Source organism: Lingula anatina, chromosome 6 (assembly GCF_051362555.1).
Source record: "Lingula anatina isolate TDL-2025a chromosome 6, LinAna3.0, whole genome shotgun sequence".
Classification (NCBI taxonomy): Eukaryota; Metazoa; Brachiopoda; class Lingulata; order Lingulida; family Lingulidae; genus Lingula; species Lingula anatina.
The window spans coordinates 21348419-21359926 of NC_141772.1; the positions used below are offsets into that span (position 1 = coordinate 21348419).

At 37.7% G+C, this 11508-nt stretch overlaps 2 protein-coding genes across 3 annotated transcripts; one reads left to right on the forward strand and one right to left on the reverse strand.

Moving 5' to 3' along the window:
- Positions 1-379: 379 nt before the first annotated feature.
- On the reverse strand, positions 380-11507 carry LOC106180899 (cytochrome P450 2U1). Of its 2 annotated transcripts, none has more exons than XM_087014807.1 (5): positions 11351-11507; positions 3646-3764; positions 2529-3281; positions 1910-2122; positions 380-1459 (listed from the first exon to the last, which is right to left on the reverse strand). In XM_087014807.1, exons 1-5 carry the CDS (start codon positions 11377-11379, stop codon positions 1272-1274), a joined length of 1302 nt encoding a protein of 433 aa, XP_086870933.1. In that variant the 5' UTR covers positions 11380-11507; the 3' UTR covers positions 380-1271. The 2 variants fall into 2 exon arrangements, with proteins under 2 accessions (XP_086870933.1, XP_013420528.2); XM_013565074.2 differs by lacking the exon at positions 11351-11507 and adding an exon at positions 4295-4648.
- LOC147761340 (uncharacterized) lies at positions 4961-7729 on the forward strand. Its single transcript, XM_087014808.1, has 3 exons — positions 4961-5563; positions 5984-6196; positions 6356-7729. Exons 1-3 carry the CDS (start codon positions 5122-5124, stop codon positions 6727-6729), a joined length of 1029 nt encoding a protein of 342 aa, XP_086870934.1. The 5' UTR covers positions 4961-5121; the 3' UTR covers positions 6730-7729.
- Position 11508: the final 1 nt, after the last annotated feature.

Consider the following 11508-nt stretch of genomic DNA (forward strand, 5'->3'; position numbering starts at 1 on the left):
GTTCAAAGGGCACTAGCGTTTTCATGGCTAAATTCGCGTCCAACAAATATGTGAAAAGAACACACACATTCAAGAACTCGTAGCTACAGGCACGTGCTGGTGTATGCGATGGCGTGAAGAGGGCACATCTATTATGTTAGTTGACATTATGACAAAATAATTTAACTTTGAGGCAGCACTTGAAATTTGAGTTATGGTCATTTCACAGGCATGACAGAGGTTGTAACTGGTGCGAGAGAGAGAGAGAGAGGTCGTTCTAGGATAACAACTCTCGAAGATGCTTCTTCTGAAAATGAGTATTTAAGCATAAAATGACTGCCACTATGGTTTTGACTATGTATTATTTATTGCGCGTGGTAAAAACTATAAAACCTTTACGTTCTTTCATACTCTTTATTTCCTGCTTTCCTTCTTTCCATTTTTTACTACTCCACTCAATCTGTTACGGCGTTTTCCCCGTTTACATCACATGCCTCTGCTTAAGTATCGTACATTATGAGGACGTGCCAATCAATATTATAGAACACACCCCGCTCCTTATTCATAAATATCAACCTCTAACGTTTCAAAAATATACTGCATGACTTCACTTCCTCATAACAGAACTTAAAATGCACATAATAATTAAAAATTATACATATTCAATCACCACAAAAAATAATAATAAATAAATAAATAAATAAATAAATAAATAAATAAATAAAACCCTTTATCGCACGCAGCCATTAATAGGCACCCCGATACCCAGCGTCGAGTAACTTAAATTTTATGTTATTATGGTGTCCACTGAAACTCAGGCAATAAAATGGTCAACTTTGTCCCCGATTTACATCGGAAATAATACCTTCAATGAAATATAAGCAGTTTATATTCCACGCGTTTTCTTCCTACTCTTTATGGTAAAAATGCAGTGAGCTTTCCTCTACCAGGGCCGCAGGTTAATTTAGCGCACTTTTTTCTGATGCGTAGAGTAGTGAAAAGTGTCATGAATTAGCCAGAGGCATATCTGGCTATCTAGTGTAAAATCCGTTTGTGGCCCTGGTAGAGGGTAGCAAAATTTATACAGTTTGAATATATCCACGGTCATGTAAAGACGTCGGCGTTTTCAATGTTGAAACCTGTTCTCACCTACTTGGAATAAAATTGAATAAAATTTGATGAAATAATTTGATAAAAAAAGTGCGTTGTCACTGGCGGATCTGGAAATAACTTGCCCTTCTGTTAAAAAAATATTTGTCCTTTTGTCCTCCCAAGAAGGAGAGCAAGACAAACTAAAGGTCCGTCCTTTTTTCAACACAGAGTTCGTAGTCTTTAGCCCGAAGCGTAAAGCCAAATTCTCCCTTAAGTGATGGCAACGGTCGATCTTTCGGAAAACTAAACGTGAATCGCTGCAGTAGGCTGGTATATACCAGGAAGAATTCTTTCTTTGCCAGTTGTTCTCCGAGGCAAGAACGCCGCCCTGAATTAAAAAATAATAAAATGCAAAATTTATTTCGTGATTTAAACCAAAATGGTGCCAAAATTATCTAGGCATTTAACGTAACTTAAAAGTGTAGTTAAATACTATAAATGAATGAATTAAATGTACAGGGATGCTAAAAAAGCAGTATAACTGAAAAAGTCAAGAGAGGAAACAGTCTTTGTTTTTGTATGTACTATTTCAGTGCTTGTTATGGTAGATAGATATTCACTTAAGTCCTTTAGATTTTATACTTAAAGTTAGAAGCCTTTGTAGCTCACAAATATAAATTAATAAACAAAATATTAAAGTAAAATAAAATGAAATAAAATAAAACTTTAAAAAACATAAAATGATTGAATAAAGAAAAACCGATCATACATAATGCATCAAAAAAAAAAAAAAAAAAAACTTCATTCAAAACATGAGCAAATAGCAAAAAATACTCACCAACTGAAAACGGCATGTACGCTTCGTGGCTAATCAAGTGCCCCTCCTTATCCTGAAATCGCTCTGGTCGAAATACTTCCGGGTCACCCCAGGCTTCCGGGTCATGATGAACGGCCCAGAGATTGGCAATCACATCTACGTTCTTTGGAATGGTAAAACCCAGTACTTCTGTGTCTTCAAGACAACAGTGGGTTGGGTTAATTGGTACTACCCCTAAGAATTAACAATAAGAAGATTTAAGAAAGGAATTTTACTTAACTCAAAAGACTCGATGAAGTATATGTCGTAAAATGAGTGCACTGTTTGCCACTTAAACAAAATTATAAATTATACACGCCCAAAAAGAAAAATATAGAAAATAAGTAACTAATTTTTTATTAAAATCCTTTGTTTAAACTCCACGGGTTAAACGTGGATAGAAGAGTATGATCTTGCGTTTAAGGGCATTTTTGTGCACTTTTAAGAATTATAAGGGTTTATACCTTGTAGTTGAATGATATAAAAGATGTGTTCTCAATGTTAGTTGCTACTGTGTTGACTCATTATGGTTAATACTAACTGTAAAGGTAAATCGATCAATGACGAGATAATATAAAAATTAATATATAAACTATCTCACCCGAAAATCGGAGCGTCTCCATTATCGTGGCTTGAGTATACGGCATTGCGTCACGATCCGCGAGACAGGGCAGACGATTGTGTCCTATGACGTCATCAATCTCCGCCTGCACTTTCTTCTGCGTTTCAGGATAGTAAACAGTGTACAACATTAGCCATCTCATCGACTCTGGAGCGGTATCGACAGCATCGGGGAAAAAAGAATGAAGCTGGTACATAAATTTATCGTCTGAGTAATAGCCGAGCGTTGATGACATCTTGTCAGAGCCGATCTCGTGAAGCACCGTGTCAACGAAATCTCGCGTGACACCAGGAACGAGAGTTGCTCTATGTTCCTCCACGTGTGATCGGAAAAAGTCGTGTAGTTTTTTGTTAAGATGCCTCGTATATTTTTTCCTTTTTAAAACCCACGGCAAACAACCCATTAATGGGAAGAAGTTCAAGTCACCCTGAAGTTTGGCAGTGTTTTCCATCCATTTTCCTATCGTCTGCAAAATATCCAAGAAACCTTGGTCGTCGTAATCGTAACGCCTGCTAAACAGTATGAGCGTCATGATATTTGACATGGCGATTGATACCGATTTCATGATGTCGTGAGGACCTTTCAGCGATTCGAAGTGCTCGATAAGTTTGGTAACTTCTTTTTGTATATTGGTTTCGATACTAGTAGACCCGTAGCCAAAACTCCGCAGAGCCTTAATGGTGAACTTCTTCTCCATTTTCCAGTCTTCTGAGTACGGACCAAAAATTGTTCCTGGCGATAAAAAATATAAAAAAAAAAATTGATAGAGTACATGTAGATTTCTTAGCCTACAAATATTCAATAATTTATCATAAATGCGTAAAATATCACATTTGCTTAAATGACAAAAATGAAGCAAAAAATGAAAGGACAAATACATGTAGGCCTACTACTACAGGATTGGACACCAAACAAGCTTTATAACTTGCCTTTTATTGCTACAAAGCACATTAAGTGTTTTTACAATGATCAAAATAAGGAAAATGAAGCATATTCTACTTATCTTTTTTTTTTAACTGGGAAGACATTACCACCATCATGAGCTTGTGTCTTTATTTTTTCAAGTAAACGGGGGAAACGCTAATTTGACACATACCGTAGAAATGTGGGTTAACAACTTCGATGTGTGGCTCTGCGGGTTTGTCAGCGAACACAGATCCGTATTTCAATAAACTGGCACGCACTGCACGATGACTACTCAGGATAATGTTTAACCTGAAGCATGCAAATTTAATATGACGATCAACATTTTATCTTTTATACCCCAGGGGCAAGAAATCTGACTATCTTCTAGAATAATAGAATAATAGAATAATAAAGTTATAATTTCGAAATGTTATGCCATGTGTGACCCAAACGTGGTCCCCTCCAGGCATATTTTAATGTAGTCACAGAGACCTCGGTTATAGGCTACATGTACTGAGAGGGCCACCGGCCCATGCAAGCGACTGCAAGACGATTAATTATTAATTCAAGCCATATATATCAGCATATATACCATAGGCCCCTATATGGTTTGTGTATTGGGAGCAACAGTGGAGCCTATGCAAATATTTTTGAGTCATATTAACTGTATATAATATATTGACTACTGGTACGGCTGTACACATACAGGCCTGCATATATGCCTACTGTACTGTGTAGGCCCTACAATTAAACAGCTACCCTAGCGGTCGGGGGTGGGGGTGGGGGGGTGGGGGGGTGCAAGACCCTTTAATAAAATCAAGGGTTTTTAAAACTCGCACCTTGTGCCCAGGTATACAGAGTAAATGTCCTTGTACCCTTTCCCCAGATCTTGCAGGTCCAGGTGAAGGTCCGATTTCAGCATAGGTATACAGCCAACAAGTGGCCATCCTTTCGGACCGGGAGGAAGGTTGCGATAAGGACGCCGCTGGACCATCCAAATTATCAGAGTCAAGAACGCTACAACTGCCACCAGCACGACGGAGATAGACTCACTGGCGACCATGATTTTGTCATATATTTATCACGCCCTGTAATATGTAAGATTGGAATCAGATCAGTTATATTCCTTGCTAGCGACGTACACTGATCTTGATCTGGTAGGCCCAATAAATAGGTCAAGGTTATTTATGGCCCAGGTCATGTCCTTAACTTCCGCTGCTGCTCTGTTGCAATGGCGAAGTAAATTCCTGTCGCAACTGCTGCATTTTAATTTCTTTTTTTCTTGCTACTTGCTTCTTGATTAAGATACTTGCTTAAGATAGATAGTAAATAAAGCCCATTATTTTCTATATGTTTGCAAGTATCATAACACTCAAGAGTTCTCTCCCGATAGCGTTGTTTTTTTTTTCCTTTTCATCATACCTTTTCATGAGTATCGAAAACAGTAAACATCAGTTGAACGCTACAATACACACACCGACAGTCGCATTGATCGCTCATCGACCTCGGTCTTTGTCACGCGTCTTAAGAAGTCTCAAGCTTTAACGTTCGATAACTCCATGCGCCCTTCCCTCTCACAGTCGATAGAGTGTGTGGACAATGTTGCCATTTTAATTAAAGATTTCTGGTAATCGCTTTACGGTCTCTGCTCTTGTGTCCTTACGACATGGGCACAAAACCCAGCGTCACGAGACCAATAAAGGTTGAGAAGAATATGGCAGCGACAAAATCACACCGAAGGTGTTCAGTTTGCAACGCCGTGAAGGGGCAACTTTTAAAGAATGACAGTGGATTTCAGCCGAAAGACGCTCATCTTTTCTGTCGCTATGTTAGCGTTATGCGGATGGTCGTGCCGCTGTATTCTCACAAGGATAGTGAAGTATCGGTGGTGAAACGAAAGCCAGAACTGATGCTCGCTTTTGCAGGACAAATTGAAGACGAAAAATGTTTCTTTTCTGCAGCAGCTGTAACGCCAAAGGGACAAATCGTGCTTTGCGATGCACTGAACCGACAAGTGAAAATATTCGATAAACGAGGACATTTTGTGAATTTGATAGGAATGAGTGATGTTTTGAAAATTCCTTGTGGAATCACCAAAACCGACAAAGGTATATTCTTTTTATCTTTTAACTTTTATGAGCACTGTAGCACACATTGCGTGTGAAGTACAAAATACACTATAATACAACACGGCATCGCAAATTATACATGTATTGATAAAAGTACAATAACCAATCGCGCCATAAAAGGAACCTATATGCTCTTGATAGATCGATAGATCGATAGATAAACACAAAATAAAAAAAACAAAACAAATAGATATTGTAGATATAAACGTAAAAAATCAATAAAAACTAGTACATAAAATCGTGGTTAAATTGAAGCCTGGATTGAAGGATGGATTCAAGAAGGGAATTAAGGAGGACGAGTGAGCATGTAGTTGAACTTCAAGGTTGAAAACGCACTAATAAAAAAGACACACGGAAAAAAATTCAACGTATTAAGAAAGCACCCTTTTACGATTTCAGGAGAGATTATGATACTAGACAGCGATACTAAGACAGTCCACACATATTCTCCTGACGGGCAGACATTGCTACGCTCCACGGAGCTGACGGGCACCCACCGTCCTGTGGCTTTGACCGCTAGTAATGGTCAGCTTGTCTGCATTGATGACCAACCAGAAAGACCGGCGGTTGTTATTCATAATTCGGAAGGGCGGTTCATTAAGGAACTTAAAGGTGACGCATTTTTGGTGATTTTATTCGTTTTTCTTGTTTTTTTCTTAAAATAATAATAATAATAAAGGATCTGTACATGCACTGATGAAGTGATACAACCCAAGAAAAAAATTTTTATTCAATATTTTTTATTAAATTTCTAAAAAATTTTCATATCAGGAAAAAGTGACTTCGCTCAACCACGTGGAGTTGCAGCCACTATTGACGTCATCGTGGTGTCTGACGCGAAGAAAGACACCGTTACAGCTTTCAGCTGGGAAGGGGACGTTCTCTTTGAATACGGATCAAGCGGAAGTGACGTAGGGGAACTTCGGTCACCCCAGGGTGTGGGTGTGGATCCAAGAGGCCATGTTCTTATTGCCGATAAAGATAACCAGCGAGTGCAACTTTTGACTCCAGGTGGGGAATTTCAGCAGTTTGTGATGACGTCAGATGTTGACAGTCCCTCTGCATTGGCAGTTACTGATGACGGTCAGCTGGTTGTTGCGGACGCGTCGTCTGCCATTGTAAAAGTACTACAGTATCTTGACTGATTTTATATAAACTTAAAATTTTCCTCTCTGTGATTAGTGCTATGATCTGGAAAGGTAATTTTCTAGAGGAGGTGGAGTCACAATAAATATATCCAAGTCATTTACAGAATAAATTATAATTTGATTTTAACACCTGAGCTGCTGACACGCTATTGAGTGAAATTCGTCAGTATTTATCTACCTGACGTGGGTGACACAAAAACTAGATACTTAAAAAAGTCAAAGGAGGTTTATTGGTCGTCATTCTATGAATTGTTATTAATGTCTTATATACGTTGATGCTAAAGGGAAAGAGTTAAAATCTCCACGGAAATTGTAATTATGATTAATGCTCATTGTATGCATTTAGACTAACTGTTTTGTGCGACCTTTCTTTAAGCTTTAATATCGTACAGTAAGAAAATGGTCTCAATGATAAATGTCAGTAAATGATTGGTTTATTCTATGTATTGCCCCTATTACACACAGACCACGAATCCCACGAATCGCCAGGAATTGACAAATTTCAGGATTCGTGGTTGAATCGTAATCAGTTCGTGAAGTTCTTAACAGATTCGTATATATTCGTAGTCAGTTCTTGCAATTCTTGAGCAATCACGAACTAATTACGATTCAACCGCGAATCCTGAAATTTGTCAATTCCTGGCGATTCGAGGGATTTGTGATCTGTGTGAAATAGGGGCATATGGCAAACAAAGACGATTTCATGATAAAGTAGCGTATCATTAACTTGGTAATAAAAAATATCAAAATATCAAATATAACGAAATAAAATATAATGTTGATAATTTAACGAGTCACAAAGACAATGGACAACTCTCCAGCCATAATATCCCACTGATAGATCTAGAATTTTGTTAAGGGTAGAGGGAGCATGGACCGAGACGACAGAAAATGTTAGACAAGGGTGATTGTACTGTTACAACATGGATAGAAAAGTGCTTAATTTTTGTCTAGTTTCACTTCCTGTACGTTTTAATAAAAAAAGATGGAGAGGAAAGTACAATCTGCACCTGCTAAACTTAAGATATACCAGTATGTGTATGTGTGTGTGTGTGTGCGCGCGTGCGCGTGGGATGGGGGGGGGAGGTGTCTTTGTCTTCTTGGATCCACCATAACCACCTTTAACTGATAAAGAAAAATATCCTACAGCTGCTGCACAGTGGTGATCTCATGAGATGAGATGATTAAGCTCTGCATTCGTCGATAGATAGTGAATGTATATTAACACCCCCCCCCCCCCAAAAAAAAAGCCCTTACATTTATCGAAAAGCTATGACATTAAGCCAAAGTTGCGTTTGCCATGCAATGCCTGTGCGGTGCCCGTAAAGCCTTTTTTTCGAGCGGGTCCCTGTGGGAGCAGGATTCACTGACTCCGCAGCTTCTTGGATTTGTCAAGCTTAAACTTTGAACAAATCTTTCAAAACGTAAATAAATCGGACTTTGCAATATCTTTAATGGCAGGTCACATTTCCTTTTCGAATGTTTTGCGCTGGCCGTGGGTTGCGGTGATCATACAGCAACGGAAAAATAATCTTGCGACACAGACCTTTTAGAATTGTTAAAGAAATGGGATTTTCGCGGGAAATTGCACCGCCGTCGTGTGTAGCTGCTTGAAAATACCCTAGGTTCTAGATTCCGGTATTGCCAGCTCGATCTTGATTTCATATATAACCCAGTCGCAATACCAGGTCGCTCATTCTTCTTTGTTACGTTAAAATGATACATACGTTACCGATACATACGTTACCATAATAACAAGCGTGCGTACATATACAATGAGAGTATACATATTGATGCACCTTGAAATATCTACATTATAGTTGTTAAATACAATTCGAGCTTTCGGCCCCTGGGCCTTCTTCGGGGATAATGAACAAAAAGTGAATCAACATGAATACTGAGTACATATACATTGTACAATGCAACCGCAGAGTCTTGTTTTGTATTTTGATCTGTTTGCGCCCCTGACGAGGCCTCCGGGCCGAAACAGCTGTAGGGACTTATATTATAAATCAAAATGGAGAGAACAGATTAACTATATAACAGTCAACAATAGGCAGGATAGGATAATCCTAGACACGGGCCGAAAATTTATTCTGTCCTGAAATAACCTTCTTTACTACATGTACCCTCTACCAGGGCCACAGGTCAATTTTCACAAGATATTCACAGATGTGTCTGTGGTTATATTGACAGTTACACTCTGTACTGCATCAGAGAAAATGTCCACATTATAACTGCGGCCCCGGATACGGGGTACATTTTTACTCTCTTTGTCAATTAAACTACAATTAAACTATTTGAATCGAACTTGCATGATGCTGCATTAGTAAGCTGACGGGAATCTTTCAGCGAATGGTTAATGAATAAGATGAGGTAGCATTGTATACGTTGGTTAATGGGGACTCCCGTAGAACACTTATTATCTTGCTTGTCACGTCGGTGATTTTGATCTTAAAACTTTGCAGGTGACAACGACGGGCCTGATGCTCTACTGTGTGATCGACATCTATCATCAACTAGATCACTTGCCCATTGAAAAAGATAATTTGTGTGTTTGGGACGCTTTCAGCCTGCCACTCATGACGAGCAGACTAGACAACTGCTTGATTTGAAGCTCTTTGTACTGTATTATTGAAAAGGGACAACTTATGAAAGGAGACTCTTTTATAATATTTTGTGAATTCATAATTGCTGTGAGTTGTTTATTTTCATTTTAATTCATTAAAAAAGTTTTCATATAAAAATGTACAAGATTTTGCATCAAGATCAAAATGCATCATCATCCTAAATTTAGATCAGTGTTGATGCCGTTGCGTCCTATAGTGACATATATGATACTTAGCATAACAAGAGAGCCACACACGTACACGTACATAATACATTATACTAACAGTGCTAAATCATCCAGGTCCTTCATGTGAAACTTGAACGATCTTCCTTTTTTTTTTTTTTTTTTTTTTTTTTTTTTTGTGAAATATGGATGGGCCCCTGGAAATACTTGTAGGCGATTAGATTTTTTCGCTTTTGGCTTATTTGATCTTTTGCTTGTGTATGTCCTTTCGCATACTGCTTATAAATCTAATCATTTTTAAATTCATCAATAAGCTCAAAGCATTTAGCTTTCAGAGAGGAAGTCTTTGTACGAGGGAGGGGGTTACGAAAGTGAGACACTATAGTTGCAAGGCAATCGTGTAGCTTAATTTGTAAAAAAAAACATTTCATCAAATGCTAATAAATAAGTAAGAATAAATGAAATATCTTGCTCCTTTCATAATGAAACCCTTTGTGTAACTAGATCAAATTGTACCCAGAATGGACCTTTTCTGACAAAAAGGGCGGTTCTTTCGAACCCCCCGCACCCCCCCCCCCCCCCCCCCCCCCCCAGCTACGGGCCTGTATATCTTGATTGTCATTGAGAATTTGGGCCCCATCATATGACTGGACCAAAGTGAGAAAATGATAACTTGATACATTTTGGAACTGAAAATGACCACCGCTCTGTGTTCTTGTTGTACAGTAATTTGTACACATAAGGGGCTCAAATAATTTCTTTGCATAAGTTTTCACAATAACAGCCATAGTTTCTTATTTGCTAGACTTACAAATATTGAACCAGTGATTCTTTTAAGCCTGCGGTCTTTCAGATATAATGAAACTTCATTATTCATTGCTCTGTGAATTACAGAAACTGAGTTCAAATTTGTGAAAAATCTTATTTTCGTTTTTCTGCCTATTCTTAGCGCTTAAACACTGAATACAAATATAGCATACGCAGCAGGTATGGGCATAATGAAGATAATTAACCTGCCTAATTAAGGCACAAGAAAAGAATAAAAGTGTGACTCACGCAGTCCTGAAAATGAACAACTCCTCTTGCTTAATGAGATGTATGTAGCTTGCTTACAACTGTGAAATACCCTTTAATTAAAATTTATGGTGTTGTGATATCTAATTGCGGTTCTTAGCTGCCCAGCTGAGGATTCCTGGCATGGGAAGAATGACGACAATCAAAAACATGGCTGCCAAGTTTTTGATCCATATATTTTCAACATGCTTACAGCTTTCATGTGACTTAATCAGATATTTCATCAGATGTGGTTTGTCCTCAAAGTTACAATAGAAGTTTCTTGAATCATATTACCGATAAACTCCCCGAGGAAAGTGTCTTGCGACACACTAAAATACTCAAGAGCAAATGAATCTGTGATAAGCTGAATTTTGAGAGTAAAAAAATAGTATTATAACTTGTTTTAAAATGGTTGTAATAAATATATCATTTATTTTTTAAAACCTGCGCGTCTCTACATTGTTTACAAATGGAAATAAAACCGTAAATATTAATTTAAAACTAATATGAAAATAATTAAGACTCTATGACATAAATGCAGCAAAATATTTTTTAATAAAAAGTTTTTTTAATTTCTTTTAAAACTATGACAGAAATTATTAAGAAAAAACCTCGATTTGTTAATAAAATTTAATTTCAAATTTATGCTACGGGGTCTTTCTGTGTTCTTAAAATTCATTTTCAATTAATTACACTGCACCTATTGACTTTAAATAAGTATTTTCTATGTTTGTTCTTATAAAATTCCAAAGACGAATTTACACCCACCTCTGAGAGGTCAATACAGTTACAAACATATTTCTCAATATCTTGCCACAATCAGAATATTCTTTACTGCCACCCTCCCTCTTTTCGTTGTCGCATGAGTCATTTTCCCTTATGTAATGAACTTCGCTACCTTGTACTTTGTCTAAGAAACATAATTT

Bases quoted from the DNA above. Each gene is read 5' to 3' on its own strand.
- LOC106180899 (XM_013565074.2), bottom strand. From the start codon at position 4,518: ATGGTCGCCAGTGAGTCTATCTCCGTCGTGCTGGTGGCAGTTGTAGCG. The intron at 2,123-2,528 runs GTGAGATAGTTT...GTTAATTCTTAG, and splicing joins GGAGACGCTCCGATTTTCGG to GGGTAGTACCAATTAACCCA. The intron at 1,460-1,909 runs GTGAGTATTTTT...TTTTTAATTCAG, and splicing joins GTACATGCCGTTTTCAGTTG to GGCGGCGTTCTTGCCTCGGA.
- LOC147761340 (XM_087014808.1), top strand. From the start codon at position 5,122: ATGGGCACAAAACCCAGCGTCACGAGACCAATAAAGGTTGAGAAGAAT. The intron at 5,564-5,983 runs GTATATTCTTTT...TTACGATTTCAG, and splicing joins AATCACCAAAACCGACAAAG to GAGAGATTATGATACTAGAC. The intron at 6,197-6,355 runs GTGACGCATTTT...TTTTCATATCAG, and splicing joins GTTCATTAAGGAACTTAAAG to GAAAAAGTGACTTCGCTCAA.